Consider the following 17,048-nt stretch of genomic DNA (forward strand, 5'->3'; position numbering starts at 1 on the left):
ATGCGCAGTGTTTTATTTTTTAATTCACTGGAGGAAGCCATGGGTCTCAAACTTGAAACTCCAGTTGTGCTGACTTTCTCTCTCTGCAACTATGACAATGGAGCTCTGGAGCCCAACGTTGGGTCCCCAGATGTTCTTGGACTAAAACTCCCAGAAGACTTCATCACTAACGGTGCTGGCCAGGATTTCTGGGAGTTGTAGTCCAAAACTATCTGGGGATCCAAGATTGGGGGGGGGCACTGGCTTATGACAGGTGTGTGTGTGTGTGTGTGTGTGTGTGTGTGTGTGTGTGTGTGTGTGTGTGTGTGTGTGTGTGTGTGTGTGTGTGTGGTGTGTGTGTGTGTGTGTGTGTGAAATCACAGTAACAAGTTCCCAGAGGGCTGGTAGTGAGCTTTGCATGAGCCCTAATATCAGTGTACTATGTGGTTAGCCAGGTTTAACACTGATTTGATGCCCTTTTACCTGCATTCCCCATATATGCATTTCCACAGTCCGTTGGCCCAGGAGAAGCTTGGGCTTCCTTCTCATGCCTCTGTGACACCACCAGGACTTGCCCCCTGATGCCAGGACAGCATCTCATGGACTTAAATGAACCTTTTGTGAAATGTCTTCCCATTCTTAACTGCAGGTCCTTATCTTGCACAGCTAGTGTCGCTGCTAGCGTGCAGATTCTGGGCCCTCTTATTTGAAGCAAGCTGCGTTTCTAAACTCTGGCTTCACCTTTTAGCAGAGTGCACTGCCTGTAAATGGAGACCAGAAGGCTTCAGATTCTTTCCTACCTCCTGAGAACTGCGGTCTGGTTATCAAAATATACTTTAGAGCTGGCAGGCCTCCAAGCATGTGTCATATTTTGACTAGGAAGATTATCCTACTTGGTCTAAGTTCCAGGCCCTGGAGAAGTTGGCAAGGATGAACAACCCTCTTTGGTTTAAATTCAGAGATGGGGATTTACTCCAAGGCCTATTGAGGGAAATTACAAAACTCCCTGCTGAGATTCGTGGAAAAAAAAAAAGGATCAGTTCCTTGACGTGATAGAGCAATATAACCCTGTCCTGAAGACTTGGGCATCGTTTCCACCACAGTGGAAGCTAATCATCTTTTGTTCTGTGATTCCGTTCAAATGCATTTCTTTTAGCCACTGGCCATAACAAAGACAGGACAAAACACTAGGGGGGAAAAGAGAAGGAGGGGACAGATTTCGTAACTCAGAACACACTTGCTGCAATAATCAAGCTGATTTCAAGAAGGTTGGTTAATCTGGACTTAATCACCCATTGCAGTCAGCGGGGCACGTGAAGCCTGGCTAACGGAGATCCTGATGACCCAAGTGGTCCTAGTTTCAGGCAGAATAAGTCTCAATATCCAACCCAATGAGTTTCAACAACAATGAACAAACTCCAAATGTGTAGCTATGTTTGTCTGTTGCTGAAGGTGCAGGAAAGAGTTTTGCTGTATCTTGAAGGCAAACAGATATATTATAGAGCAATCAATGGACTGCAGTCAAAGATGCACATTTAGACAGTTTTGGAAAGAAACTATTAATGTTGGGAGAGAGGTGGGGAGAGTTTTCACACAATTCTTTTTATGAGTCAGTGAAAATGGACTTTTACGAAAACTGGCCGACTGTTGTGATCGTCTAGCGGTTAAAGGAAACGATATTCCATCCACACACGTTAAGTGCACAGGCAAAAGTCATGCATGTTGGCAATACCCTCTCAGGCCATCCATAAATAAATATACAGCTGCCATTAAATTGATATTTTTTTGCTGACTTTCTAATTGCCTTCTTTCCTTATCGCCCCCAGGCTCACAGTATCCTATCTTCCGCTGTGTAAACAGAAACACGCATGACGAAGTCTCTGAGAGTTACTGTGACAGCAATACCAAACCCACTCCAGAAGAGGAACCCTGTAATATCTTCCCTTGCCCAGCTTTGTAAGATAATGCTGTTGATATTTTATGCTTTTTATATAGACTTCATTTTCCATTTTGAAACCGCCGATCAGCTGTTAAAAAAATCATTTTGTGAAGAATCGGTTCCTGAAGCAGGGAACCGTTCATCGCAAAGCGAAAAAATCCTATTTAGACCATCGTTTTGCAATCGCAAAAACATTGTGAAGCAGATTTGTCGTAATGAGGGGTAATCGTAAAGCGGGGCATGACTGTACCTATTTCTGTGTGGGTTGAAGCTCACCAGAGCATTGAAAACTTGGGTCTGTTGGTGATATCTATGTTAGATTTTCCCAATGGCATAACTTTCAAAGACATTTTGGAGATGCATGACCGGAAGTGGTCTCAGCAAGCTATTTGGGTCCCCATAAAGCAGCTTCTGTCTGATGCCATTTGAACTCAAGTCGAACTTTCTATGTTCTTTGCTGTAGCAAATAGATGGAACACCAGAGATTATAGTCCTGTTGTTTTTTTTCCCTTTCCCCCCTCTCTGCTCTCTTAGCTGGGATATAGGGGAATGGTCAGAATGCAGTAAGACTTGTGGTCTTGGGATGCAGCACCGTCAAGTCCTGTGCCGGCAGATCTACGCCAACCGCACCTTGACCATCCAGCCCTACCGTTGCCATCACCTGGAGAAACCCGAGACAACAAGTACGTGCCAGCTGAAGATCTGCAGCGAATGGCAAATTCGGACAGAATGGACATCGGTAAACAGGAACGATTCACACCATCAAACCCACCCACCACCCAATAAATTACCCTCCAACACCAGAACCCTAGTCCCCAAATGAAAGGTTTTTATTTTAAGGAGCAGTGCAGAATGGCCTGACCAATCTGGGGATACAGGTACACAGGGATGACTCACAGTGCCAAAACTCTAGTTTAATGTTTATATTCTCTCAAGCCAATGGCATTAGGGAATAATATCCAGTGTTTAATTCCATGCTTCATGGAGGGAGAGCCTTCATTTGCAAAAAGATTCCTTCTCTGAGACCGTTCTTCTTATCAATGGAGACTTCCCTTACAAAACTTTGCATATAACTCATAAGATAGTTGGATTGTCCTCTGGGAAGAAAGGAAAGCCTTCCATAAGGAAGGTAGCTTTGTTCAAAACAAGCACATCTGTAAAACCTGGGAGGATAGTGTTTGAGGGCAAGGATAGTGTTTGAGGGAGCAGTGTGCTCTTCCAATCGAGCTTTGATCTGTGTCCGCTTTTGAATTCCAGGAGGTCCCCAATTTTGATTGGAAAAGCATTCCTGATGTGGAAATCGAACACGTGACTCAAAAATGTGGCCACTTGACCATGACATTCAACTAACTAACTAACTAAATTGATTTGTCTTTGATCTTGGATTCTGAAGACAGAAGGTGGTGTTTTTAATTTTGGCACGCTCCGATTTATTCCAATTTAATTTTTGGCATGCTCCAGTCAGGGGCGAAGGTTGCAGTGAGGAAGGAGATGATGTCATCTGTTCCACATTATTCCACTTGCTTTTCTTCTTAACAAGACTAGAATATGCAAATATTCGTGGACTTTCCTCTGAATGCACAAATAGCCCACCATGATATGTTACTGGGAAGTGGAATTTGTCATCCAAAGATTAGGTGAAAATCTGAATCCAGTAAAATCTGAAATGCTATGGTAGAACCTGAGAGATATGGTGTACAGAATCCTTTACTCAACCTTGATCCAGGTTTCATTGAATATCATCAGCCTTGTTTGCCAGTTGACATTAAAGGATGCCATCTTAATTTTTTTTTATTTGCCATTTCATTCAAAATGATTTCCATGTTTGTTTTTAATTTTTGCAAATAAGAATGGCCAGCAGCTCTAGGTGCATGCTACTGCTGTTGCTATTGATTATCATGATCATCGTTACCCTCATTTTCTAATAAAAAGCAAGCACATTTCTAAATCTGATGTCAAAATTCAGTTCCAAGAGCTACATGTTCTTTTTTTTGAAGCATAAACGCAACCAGGCGCTGTGAGGAAAGGCTGAAAGAACTGGGCATGTTTAGCCCAGAGAAAAGAAGATACTTTGAAAGGTGGTCATACAGAGGAGGGGCAGGATCAGTTCTCAATCATCCCAGAGTGCAGGATATGTAATAATGGGCTCAATCTACAGGAAGCCAGATTTTGGTTGAATACCAGGAAAAACTTCCTGACTGTTAGAGTAGTATGGCAATGGAACCATTGGTGAGCACTCCAATGCTGGAGGCATTCAAGGGAAAATTATTCCATCCTCTGTCAAATCTGCTTTTATTTGGATTCCTGCCTTGAGCAGAGGATCGTACTCGATGATCTTATAGGTCCTTTCCAACTCAATTATTCTATGATTCTATGATTTAACCTCTGAAATGCAACCGTTTATCAGTATCCAACATTTCCCAAACCATTATTTTGGCTTTACAGATTTTTGGTTCTTTCCCTTAAATATTTTGTTACAAATTCAGGAGCCCTTGGAAATGTCTGGTGAACGATGTTTCACACCCTTTTCAGCTTTCTCACCCGTAAGTGGCCTTCTTTAATGTGTACTTTAAGTGACTCCCCTAAAAAAACTGAGCAGTGTCCAAAATTCCCCACCCTCTTGGTAAGCAAAAATAAGGCATCCTGATGATCCTGAATCTCCCAAAGATCAGGAGAACATTACCAGCAGTTTCCCAGTTGGCACAGCCTATAACTTTGTGTTTTTCTTACACAAAGGTTCGGTAAGTAACTTCTGACCCATATGTATTATTAGCTGTGTCAGATTCTCCCCATTGTTGAGAGTTTAAGCAAGACCATCTTGATATAGTGAAATAGAATCTCAAGGATTTTTCTAAACCATCTGAGATATCTCATGCTCAACGTGAAGCTGTTAGCAAAAGTCCTCCATCCTGGTTTCTCCAGATTGCACAAAAACATACTTTGTGACCAAACTCCCCTGCCTACACAAAACTAGTATCTTCTGCTCTCTGTCAGCCTAAACACACACATGCACACAGCTCACATAAAAAGACAGGCTGACGGATCACGAAGACATAACTCATGAAATGCTAATTATTTTACTGGTTCATGCATAAAAGCAACAGTTCCTCGCGCCCTCGTTTTAAGCATCTTGTAGACTTGCACAAAAACCAGTCTTGAAAACGCACAGCATCTCTCCAAGACCAGTGACTAAAGATTCAGTCTCATGAAGAAGGCACTTTGGGATGGGGGTGGAAGATGGTCCTCTTTGCCAGGTGAGATCATTAGAGGATTCATGGTGTTCTATATGGAGGGCAGTTTACTCAAGGGGTCCTCCTTGTTCTTCCAGTGCTCCGTGCCGTGTGGAGTGGGTCAAAGAACCCGAGACGTCAAATGCGTCAGCAACCTAGGAGATGTTGTTGATGATGAGGAATGTAACATGAAGCTACGTCCTAATGACATTGAGAACTGTGACCTCGGCCCCTGTGCCAAGAGCTGGTTTCTTACAGAATGGAGCGACCGGGTAAGTCCTTTCCCTTCTGTTTTAAGGAGAGAGACCACAACTTAGTGAGAGATCAACTGTTTTGCAAAGGAATATTTCTTCCTTGGGGAAAGAATGCTGCCCTATATTTGAAGGCAGCAAGCTCGCTTTGGGAATGTAGAACAGGCTGCCTGAAATGGCCACCTCTTTGGGTCAAAACAATGAAAACGTTGAGTTTTGCCCTCCTAGAATCCTCCGGTCAGCACGGCCACCTATGGAATTCTGGGTGGTGTGTTTCCCCCACAAAAAGGTGTTCAAGGTCTACCGAACGGTAGGGCTGGCCATGGCGTCCATGTAGACGAAGCCAGAGAGAGAGAGAGAGAGAGAGAGAGAGAGAGAGAGAGAGCTAAGTGGACCTCTTTCTGGGTGACCTTCTGGAATTTCAGCCACCACACCCTTGCGAGGTACCAACCTGCTTCATTGTTGTTGTTCAGTCATTTAGTCATGTCCGACTCTTCGTGACCCCATGGACCAGAGTGTGTCAGGTCCTCCTGTCTTCCACTGCCTCCAAGAGTTGGGTCAAAGTCATGTTGGTCACTTTGATGGCCCTGTCCAACCATCTCGTCTTTTCTCATCCCCTTCTCCTCTTGCCTTCACTCCCAACCTGCTTCATATCTGGGGCCAATTTTGTGGTCTGGATGGCACAGGTGGCTCTGATGAGAGAACGAGATGACATTTCCAAATTTCCAAGTCCATCATTTTTACAGTTCTTAAATCCTGCCAACCAGATCCTGCTGCCGAGCTGGAATTTCCCTTCTCCTCGCACCTTGTTTGTGAAGGCAGAGCCTCAAAGGAGCTGGTTGGAGGAGCGTCCTATTTCTAATTTATAATCATGAAGTAACTCGGTTGGTGTGTGCGTGTTTATTTATTTTCTTTTACAGAAGAATGAATGTCTCTTTAGAAATTTATTGGAGTGATATTTCATGGGCACGGAAGAGAAAGAATTATCCCCCAAGACAGTGGAGTATAAATAAACTCACTAAAGCACCCTGGATTAGATCCAACGCTGGTGTAAATCCACCCACTTGAATATCGAGATTAGCTGCGGGTTCAGTTTTCTTTCTCTCTCCTTCCAAATGCACTGCTTGTTCCCACACAGGTTTTAAAAATATGACTTCATTCTTTTCCCTCCCTCGTACACCAGAGAATGGCTTTTAAAACCTTCTTGCTTGGTGCTTGAAGGATAAGTTATGAATGTGGACCAGTTCTCTCTCTCCTTTTTTTAGAATTTCGTTGCACTCATGTATTTCTGTTACAGGAGAAAGTCCAAAGGTTGTGTTTGTGGGTCCCTCTCGGTGTGCGACAGTGTTGCTCGTTTGTGCAAGTGTAAGGAATGGGGGGCTGTGATTACCCTGTGGAGGATTTTAATGTCAGAAAAGAGAAACAGCGGGTGTGTGATCACTTCTTCATATTAACGACTTCCAAACTTTTGCTACTGTGTTGGGTGCAGTTCGCCGGCGATCCTTCCGTTATTACGTTTGCGGTTTGCATTTTAAGCAGGCTTGCAAAATCATTCGGAATTGTTTTCCGCCGAGAGAAGAACAAGGAACGCTTACTAAGATGAGGTCTTAAAAGTCTGGGAAAGCGTAACACTCAAAGGACGTGTGACTCTAGAGAGGCACAAGGGGACACTAACATCTTTTTCTGTTTAAAAGCAAGGCGCATTGGAATGTAGATGAAATTTGCCTGTATCCTCCCTGTACATCACTTCACTCACCACAGCTGAAATGAATCATAGAAGAGGAAAAGTGAGGGATCGTAAAATAAGCCACGACATTGCAGTGCATTGCGCCGATCTTGAGGGATCCAACATCTAGCCCCCATTATCTTTCTGAGTGACCTACAGCCCATCAACCTGGCCAACCTTATTGGGCTGTTGGAAGGTTATAGTGTTGAGCTAACATTTAGGTTTCTAGTCTCAGTGCTTATCACCTAGCCACCATCCAGATTTCATTAGGATGTTTGGATGTGGTCTTGGGTGTTTGTTTTCTCGTCTTCTCTATTTTAATTTTAAAAGAGTAAAACAATTAAGCGGTCCTCAAGCCAAAGAATATTCTGAAGTGAAGTCTACTCTTTCAGAAATTTTGGAAGCTGAAATCACCTCTGGTTCCTAGCTTTTCCCCCTGTTACTGAGTCCCAGCTTGAAACCTGGCTTCGCTCTCCTGACTCCACAGCTTCTTCCAGGTTCTCATCCCTTGGGTCAGCTTGCACGGTTTCCTACACCCTCAACCCTGGCACACAAGCCTTAATATTAGAGTTATCTCCACACCTTCTAGACCAGTGGCTCCCAGCCTTGGGTCCCCGGATGTTCTTGGACCAAAAACTCCCAGAAGCCCAGAAAAACATGGCCACCATGAGTTGTGTCCAACCAGGATTTCTGGGAGTTGCAGTCCAAGAACATTGGGGGACTCAAGGTTCAGAACTACTGCTCTAGATATTCTTTATATAGACGCTAAATTCAGACCCAAACTTGGTCTCACCACACTTGAGTAAAGAACCTGTAACCTGTGGTACACTTCCTTTTATCCTTGCTCCTGGCTATGCTGGGCGAGACAGATGGAGGTTGTCGGTCAAAATGCCTGGGGCAGGGTGAAATTTCCTTCACCTTGCCTTATCTTTGGCTTATTCCCCATTGCCACCGTGCTCAACACAGAGGCACTTATTCACCTCCTAGCAATGTTCCATAATATGCTTTTGCAGCATTGCAGAGCCGCTAATGAAATTAGACACACACACTCTTTCTCCTGCCCCCACCCGTATATAATTGCAAAATAAGATGTTTTATTCTGTGTAACAAATACGTATTTTTTCTGACTTTCTTTCCGTGCGAAATATAATATATAACGGCGTGTAACTGTTCAAATTCAATTATTCACACACCTTTCAGCAGCAGGCACACGGCTGGGGATTTGGATGGTTTATTTTTTAATAATCCTTTCCCGTAAAAAATAATAATAAAAAATAATAATCTACTGCAATTCCCCCCCCCCCCGATTACCCTTTATGAAGGGGGAAAGGAGAAATGAGGGGAAGGAAGGAATAGGATAGTCCCCCCAAAAAGAGAGAGGTGGGTTCAGAGTCTCAAGTTGAGTCTGAGTCATTGAAAAAACAACAACAGGTTGAGTCTGAGTCAAGCCACCGGTGAGACTTAAGTCCCACTTGCTAGAGAGTCCCACGACTCAAGTCCCCATCTCCGATTAACTCACTCCAACCCAGATACCTTCCGGTTCTGGGAAATACCCATAGGGGATGGCACCAGTTTTGCAGAAGCTAGACCAGCCGTTCATGGAATGAGGAGTATGAAGAAGGGCCGGTTGAGTTGAGCCCCAAATTCCAAAAAAAAAAAAAAAAAGGGAGACATTTTTTTCTCCAAAATCTTCTGGGTTATTTTCCTTCTTGGTTTGGCACCTCTGCTCCAGGGGGAAAAAAACCCAAACAAAGTAGCTGCCAATTAGCAAACTTTGTCTTGAATCCAATTCCTCGTTGAAACCAGAGGGGACCCATTGAAACAACTGTTGAATGGCATGTCATCACTAATAACAGATTCCATTGATTCAGCCGATCTGTTTTAATGGGGTTCAGCCATTAGTCTGAGCCCAAGTTCTCAGGAGGTGAGTGAGAAGCTGTGCTGCTTCCATCGCTCAAGATGAACCCGACCCCAAGGAGTCAGTAGAGGATTTCATTTCCTGTTGGAGGGATGTAGTGACCTCCCAGTTTCTCTGCCCTTAAGCTGGGTGTATAATTCCCATTTATTTTTTAAACAAAACAATAATGTCTAACATCCCTTAGCAATGTAGTGTTATTAAAAATAATAATAACCACCACCACCTTTGAACTGCTGAGCTGGAAGGGACCCTATGGATCACGGAGTCGAGCCGTTATCAAGAAGGCACTGTGGGGAATCGAACTTCCAAACTCTGAGACCTGAGCCACTGACCTATCCAGCAGTTCATATATTGGTTGTTGTGGGTTTTTCGGGCTTCTTGGCCGTGTTCTGAAGGTTGTTCTTCCTAATGTTTCGCCAGTCTCTGTGGCCAGCATCTTCAGAGGACAGTTCATATATTCCTCTCTTCCTTAATTGCATATCCTTTCTTGATTGCAGAATGTGGAACGGTCAGGTCTCAGAACTGAAATATCCTTCCCTTGCTGTTCCTCCAATTCAGCCTTCTTCCAATGCTTTCCACCATCTCATTCTGATGAGAGAAAAAAAAAATCACAACGCAGCTGATAGATCTCTTTCTTCTCTCTTGCCTTGAAAGTGTTCGGCGGAGTGCGGCTCTGGTGTCCGGACACGTTCCGTCGTCTGCATGACCAACCACATCAGCAGTTTGCCGCTGGAGGGTTGCGGCCACAACAGACCGCCGGAAACGACGCCTTGTAACAACGGGCCATGTTTGGGCAAAGTGGAATGGTTTGCGGGAAGCTGGAGCCAGGTATATCTTTTTGAATGCGGGCAAACGTAAATTCTCGTTAATTCCCAGTGAACGGGAGATGAACTAGAGCTTGGGGAAAAGGCAGAGAAAAAAAAATCAAATTCTAGTTAATTTTGCATTCAGAAGGAGACGTGGTCATATAATTAGATCCCCAAACCGAGGTGACAGCAAGGATGTGAAAAGTCTCCTAAGTTTCCATTTTGTTGTGTTGTTCTAAATCCAGCCTGCATCCTTGGTCTGTATGTGGTTGTGATCCGCCATGGTGTATTGGGTAGAGTGATGGGTTGGACTCAGGAGATCTGGCTTTGAATCCCCCACTTGGCCAAGAAAACTGGTTGGGTGGTAATGCTGGTTGAAGCCACTCTAGAAGTATCTCACATACCTTGAAAACCCTGTTAGGCACACCGTATGTTGGATGTGGCTTAATGGCACACAACACATAGGCATGTATGCATACATATAATTGATAATATATACATGCAAGGGATGTGGTGGCGCTGTGGGTTAACTGCAGAAGCCTCCATGCTGCAAGGTCAGAAGACCAGCCGTCGTAAGATCGAATCCACATGATGGAGTGAGCGCCCGTCGCTTGTCCCAGCTCCTGCCAACCTAGCGGTTCGAAAGCATGCAAATGTGAGTAGATACATAGGGACCACCTCGGTGGGAAGGTAACAGCGTTCCGTGTCTAAGTTGTACTGGCCATGTGACCACGGAAGATTGTCTTCAGACAAAACGCTGGCTCTACGGCTTGGAGACAGGGATGAACACCGTGCCCTAGAGTCGGACACGACTGGACTAAATGTCAAGGGGAACCTTGCAAGCTAGACATGTCACAGATAATTGAAGCAGAACTGTTGGGCTCAGATTGCATGGTATGGCTGCCATAAAGCAAAGTTCAGCTTCCCCCTTTGCCTTTTGAACACTTATTCACAGACCAAGGATGCAGGTGGCGTTCAGAATGCAGTGCAGCTTTTCTTCCCTCATTTTAAACATGGATCCGGTCCGAACAGCTTTTGCTTTGTCCAGGAACCATCTGCCTGTTCTACAGGTTGGATCCAGGCTCCAATTCTCCAGGGCTGGAGGCCTTCGAGAGAAAACTGGGCGACCCTCTCTCAGATCTGCTTTGATCTGGATTCTTGCCTTGAGCAGAGGGTCAGACTCGATGGCCTCATCAGCCCCTTCTAACTCCATTATTCTATAATTTTATGGTTCTGTGAGCATATTATATGGATAAGAAAACTTTAAAATTTCATGGAATAGAGTTGAACGCATTTCCTTTCCTTTCCCTTCCTTAATATTTTGTGGGGAAAGTGATCTAAATTAGATTAGTGATCAGCTAGGTGAACAGAAACAAAGGCAACAGAACTGGCAATGCAGAATTTGACAGAAATCTATGGTATGAATCATAGAATTATGGAGCTGAAGTGGTCTAAAAAGCCATTGAATCCAACTTGAATGTTTCCAGCGTTGGCGCATTGGAGGTCATGGTTCCATTGTCGTACTGCTCTAACAGTTAAGAAGTTTTTTCCTGATATTCATCCAAAATCTGGCTTCCTATAGCCTGAGCCCTTTATTATGTGCCCTGCGCTCGGGGATGATTGAGAACAGATCCTGCCCCTCCGCTGTAGAACTACATTTGAAGTCTTTGAAAAGTGCTATCCTGTCTCCCCTCAATCTTCTTCTCTTAAGGCTCAACATGCCCATTTCTTTTAGTTTTTCTTTTAGCGTTTCCAGCCCCCTGATCATCCTTGTTGCCCTCCTCCGAACTTGTTCCAATTTGTCAGCATCCTTCTTGAAGTGTGGTGTCCAGAACTCAAGGTAGTACTCGAGATGCGGCCATTATGAAATCATAGCGCAACCCAGCATTCCCGCCCCTACTGGGTCCGGAAGGAGAACAGACCTGATTTAAGAACACCTCTCCTCAAACTTTCAAAAGGAATATAATTTTTAAATCACTGTTTCATAAGATCGTCAAGCAGGCCTCGTAGAATACGGCGAGTTAAACAATTCTGAAAAGACCATTTGTGGGTTTTTTTATGTGCCGAGACTTGCAGTTGCCCCAACGTAAGTCCCTCAAATCTTGTCTCCCTCGTGTAAACATCCTATCCAAAAATGGCTATCCTAGGCTGTAAACAGTAGGACCTGCGGGAAGGTTTTGTTTAGTGAACTGGCACGGGAAGAGTTAATCTCCTCCAGGCCTAACAATTTACAATGCTGTTAACAGGAATTATTTCTTGAACTCTTGAGCACCCACACAGAGTTTATCCATAAATCTACCATATTGCCTCAGGCGTCTAATTTATTTCTCTAAAGCAATAAATTCTTCAGGAATATGCACCCACAGACATTTTAAAACCCATAATACTTTAATTCTCCTCTGTTAGCTACAGTACACACACAACCACACACAGAAAAAAAAATGTGTATGTAAGATTGATTCATACAGAAGAATGGAAGAAACCTACCTCTCAGTGTTTGATTTGCGGGCATCTTTAATGCACGGTCTCATTGTCTCCCTCCAACTGGTTTCATTAAGGAATGGCCATACATAATACGAAATGGTTGCATCGCAATTTCCACACTATATATCTGTCATCTAGAGCAGTTGCTTCTGAATGGAAAATTTCAAGGAAATTGGGGTGACATCTACTCAAAACCACTGAGCAGTTCGAGGAGAAACCATAAAGTGTTGCCACCTGGACTTCTACTGGGTTCAGGATGTAAGAATAGCTGTGGTCGATCTGTCCAAAGGTCTGCTTAGACTAGGTGAGCATCCTGTTGCTACAGAGACCAGCCAGAGGCCCCAGAGGGAAGCCTTGAAGCCAGACAGGAGAACAGAACCACCTTCCTCCCTATGTTCTCCAGCAACCGATACATGGAAGTCTACCATGCTGGTTTATGCCTACGACACTATCCAGTGTGAACCTGTTGCCTTCAAACCCAACCTCTCAGCCCTCTGGAAGAAAACCAAGCAGGTTTTCCTAAGTTTTGAGACTGTGGTCACCATCCGCCCACACCTCGGATTTCGACAGGTTCCAAGACAACAACACTTGAGAGGCTTTGCTTCCACTGTTAAGATTCCTGCACTGGATCGCCACTTTGCCAGGTTTTTGAAACGCGGGCAAAGTGGCGTTTGGCGGTGGAGAGTTGGGCAGCGGTGCCAAAGGAGAGAAGCATATCTCACCCACTAAGAATTTAAGCCTGTTAGATCTTTCCTTTGGAGGCAGTAGAGAAGGTCGGCTTACCTTTGTTCTATGAGATGGCTGTTTCAGAGCACTACCGTGGTGGCGCTGCGGGTTAAACCGCAGAAGCCTCTGTGCTGCAAGGTCAGAAGACCAGCCGCCGTAAGATCAAATCCATGCGACAGAGTGAGAGCCCCCGTCGCTTGTCCCAGCTTCTGCCAACCTAGCAGTTCGAAAGCATGTAAAGATGCAAGTAGATAAATAGGTACCACCTTGGTGGGAAGGTAATGGCGTTCCGTGTCTAGTCGCACTGACCACGTGACCACGGAAGATTGTCTTCAGACAAACGCTGGCTCTGCACTTGGAAACGGGGATGAGAATCCGTGCCTTAGAGTCGTACACGACTGGACTAAATGTGAAGGGAAACCTTTACCTTTACCATGCCAATTTAAAAGTGGTTCAGGCTGGATCATGACCCACATGGCCCCGAATGCCTTAGGAATAATATGTCTTTAAAGGCTTTCCATTATTTCAGGCCTTGTTCAGTGTGGTATGTTCTTTGAGATACCCTCCAGAAAGTGTGTGTGTTGATTTTGCCTAGGACATGGTGAAGCTATACATTTCCCTGGGAGTGTGAATAAGCCTCTATTCAGGATATTACAAAAATTCAACCCCAAGTATAAATAATGCCTCCCTCCCCCCTTTAAAATAACAGGCAATTGTGCTCCGCATTAAAAGGGGAAAAGGCTTTGGAGATCATGCCCTTACTAGTGACATGGAAACCAATATATTGCTGGATTTGTCTTCTAAAGACCTTTTCCAAAAAGTGCCAGAAAACAGTGTTGGGCCTGTGTATTTAACCTTTAAAGATGGTGTCAAGGGCTCTGTGAGCCAAAATTTGCATTTCAGAATTGGGATCCACACCCGTTGCTCAAGAGTACATTGCAGAGATGAAAAGAACACCCTGGTGGTTTTGTAACCCTTCCCAAATATTACACAGCATGAGGGTTTTGGGAAGTAAGCAAAGCTGAAATCTCACCTCAGAGTCTGGACGCTTAACAAAAATGCGTTCCCCCGCCAAGGAATTTCACCGAAGGAACTCATGTCTCTTCTTTTTGACAAATGCTTCCATGTACTGATGAATGGCGACGAGAACAAGAACACAGTGCTTTATTTCGAAACCGATTTGAATTTGTTACCAGATTTGAGGGTTGATATCTGTGGAATCAGCGCTGAACGTTATTCATCTGATAGCCTTTCTTTGCCTTAAATTATCTGCAGGCCTAGGTGAGAGCAGACAGAAGTTCACTCCATCCTGGAAACGCCAGCAAGAAATCTGTTGCTCATTAGGGATGGGATTTTCAGTTTTCCTGGACCTCAAATCCCACAATTCCCCGTTCTCGGATTTCTGCCAAACCTACACACACTTTACGGACACCTCAGTGTGACTCGCCTGGGAGAAAAGGCCTCAACAGGAAGGCTTTGGGGGTTATCTAGGCCTAGTTCCACCCAAGCTTCCTGTTATTGACTCAATGTTAGTTGGGAGCTTCCCTTCTGGGGATCAAAACAGTGAGCTCTTTATTCCGCTGTTTTATTGTTTCCCTCACAATCACATCCATGTTAAAATATGACAGTCTTCTCCACCTTGGTGCCCTGGAGGCATGTTGAACTACAGCTCACTGACGTGGTCAATAACCACCCTGAGGGGGACATGTTGGAAGTAGGGCAAAGAATACAGGTAGGATCATAAGCCTGATTTTCTTGATTTCTTCCCTGATTTCGCTTTATTGTTACATCTGTTCATCTTTTGGATTGGATCTTTTTAAAACTGTATTTCAGAATTGAACAGAATTCCGTAAGGAGTAGTGGTTTCCAGCTGTTTCCTCCTCCAGTGATGGGGAACTTCTGGATGAAGATCCTACCTCTGAATAAGGTTCTAATTAGCAATCATGGCTAAGAACAAAAGGAAATGCTCTGCTGGGCTTCAGATCAAAGCCCAACTAATTCTGAATATTTTTTTAAAAAAAATGTGGACATCCTGGTGTTTCCAGGAAGCCTAAAAATAGGGATTCGTCAATGGCTTGTCTCCACTCTCCTTGGTCTAACATTCTATGGCTTGCTGAACATGGAGGCTCCATGAGCATCAAGCAGCAAATTGCCCTTAGTTAAGGAGTTGATGCTTGTATTCCTGGTCATGCGCCAGTGTATGTAAATGTCAAGATTCTGGACAGCAATGTTCAGAGCAAAACTTGGCAGACTGTCTGAATACAGTGGCAAATAGCAGAATGATCCTTGACTGGCGAACCTCTGGATGTAGAATGCAGAGGAGAATGGCACCCTCCATTGATTCAACCTCTTAGTTGCTAAGTGGGCTAAACGTTTGGAAAGGATGGGGAGGCAAAGCATTAAAATGGATTAAGGTGAAAACAATCTGGTGTTATAAACCATGAATTGCTGGATAGCTCAGGGGTTGGGGTCTCTGGCCACAGAGCCAGAGGCTGGGAGTTTGATTCCCCACTAAGCCTTCTTTACAAGGGCTGGACTCGATGATCCAGAGGGTCCCTTCCAGCTTGGCTGTTCTAAGATGATGATGATTTTAGCTGTATACAGATTGCTTAGCTCAAGAACTGGCTGAAAGAAGATCCAGTCAGGAATTCCAACGAAAGAGGAGAGTGCTTGGAATGAACACATCTCAAAGTCTGTTTACCGCTGGAGGAACGGCAGAGTGAAATCCTAGTGCATACAAAGAAGTGGATGAATTAAATTAAAAACGAAACAGTTGCTGGAGAAAGTACTGGTGGCCAGCCACCGTTTCTTTAGCATTCGATCCTGAAAGTGATACACAAGTGTCTCTTCCTGTAGAGCGACAAGATGATGCTATGTTGGGTTGACTTTCACAACCGACGCCATTCCTCTGTGAAAGTCAAGCATTATTAAACACGAAGCTCTGAGACTCTTGTATATTTTGCTTTCTGAGCAAAATCAATTAATCTTTCTGATTAAAGCGAAGTAGCGCTGAAGTCGAAAGAGGCGTGCCGGCCGCCAAGAATCCAGCAGCCGTAAATACAAAGAGTGTAAGTGGAATTAATCAGTGCTCAGCGGTTGGTTTAAACACAGAAACTCCCATGTTTACATTCTATAATGTCCCTTGTATTTTGGCATGTAGGAAGTTGTTGCCGTGTTGTCCTTTTTCATGTTCAAAAATAATAAACCCAGCAATCTGCTCTGACACACTTCTGCCATGGCTCCTAACCACATGCATGGATCATTTCAAAGTTTCATCTTCATTTAAGACCTGCGTGGACAATATTGTTGTTTTTCCTGTATTTTGCATTCAAGTGAGAGAAAGCTTTTGCAGTATAAAGCTTCAAAGAATAAATGTAAAGAATGATTGTTGTTGTTTAGTCATGTCCGACTCTTCGTGGCCCCATGGACCAGAGCATGCCAGGCACTCCTGTCTTCCACTGCCTCCCGGAGTTGTGTCAGGTTCATATTGGTTGCTTCGCAGACACTGTCCAGCCATCTCATCCTCTGTCGTCCCCTTCTCCTCTTGCCTTCACTCTTTCCCAACATCAAGGTCTTTTCCAGGGAGTCTTCTCTTCTCATGAGAGTCAAGAATAATATTAAAGAACAAATGTAAAGACTTCTTTAAAGAACAGATTTTAGATGAGTTACCTACGACATCGATCACAGTCTTTGCTTTTTTGTCTCCTGGTCCAGTGTTCCATGGAATGTGGGAGCGGAACCCAACAGAGGGAAGTCCTTTGTATCAGAAAGACCGAAAATAGTTTTGATCTGTTGAGTCCGTATGACTGCGCCTTCTTGGAAAGACCTCCCAGCCAACAGACCTGCTACCTCAAGCCATGTGGTGCCAAATGGTTTAGTACCGAATGGAGCACGGTAAGTGGTTTCCCATCTTTCCTCTCTCTTTGAATCGGGGTGGACAACCTCCAGGGGTCCGGGAACTGCAGAGGGGCATTTTGGGGTCCTTGGAG

General features: G+C 44.3%; 1 protein-coding gene across 3 annotated transcripts in view; it reads left to right on the plus strand.

Annotated features, from left to right (window-relative positions):
• THSD4 (thrombospondin type 1 domain containing 4) overlaps positions 1–17,048 on the plus strand; it is a 275,769-nt gene that overhangs the window by 250,265 nt on the left and 8,456 nt on the right. For all 3 annotated transcript variants that reach the window (XM_072981651.2, XM_072981650.2, XM_020784857.3), the window contains 5 exons: positions 1,806–1,935; positions 2,453–2,657; positions 5,247–5,420; positions 9,698–9,871; positions 16,774–16,953. In XM_072981651.2, coding sequence (XP_072837752.2) covers positions 1,806–1,935; positions 2,453–2,657; positions 5,247–5,420; positions 9,698–9,871; positions 16,774–16,953 — 863 coding nt within the window. The remainder of the gene's footprint in view (positions 1–1,805; positions 1,936–2,452; positions 2,658–5,246; positions 5,421–9,697; positions 9,872–16,773; positions 16,954–17,048) is intronic.

This window comes from Pogona vitticeps, chromosome 12 (genome assembly GCF_051106095.1).
Source record: "Pogona vitticeps strain Pit_001003342236 chromosome 12, PviZW2.1, whole genome shotgun sequence".
Lineage (NCBI taxonomy): Eukaryota > Metazoa > Chordata > Lepidosauria > Squamata > Agamidae > Pogona > Pogona vitticeps.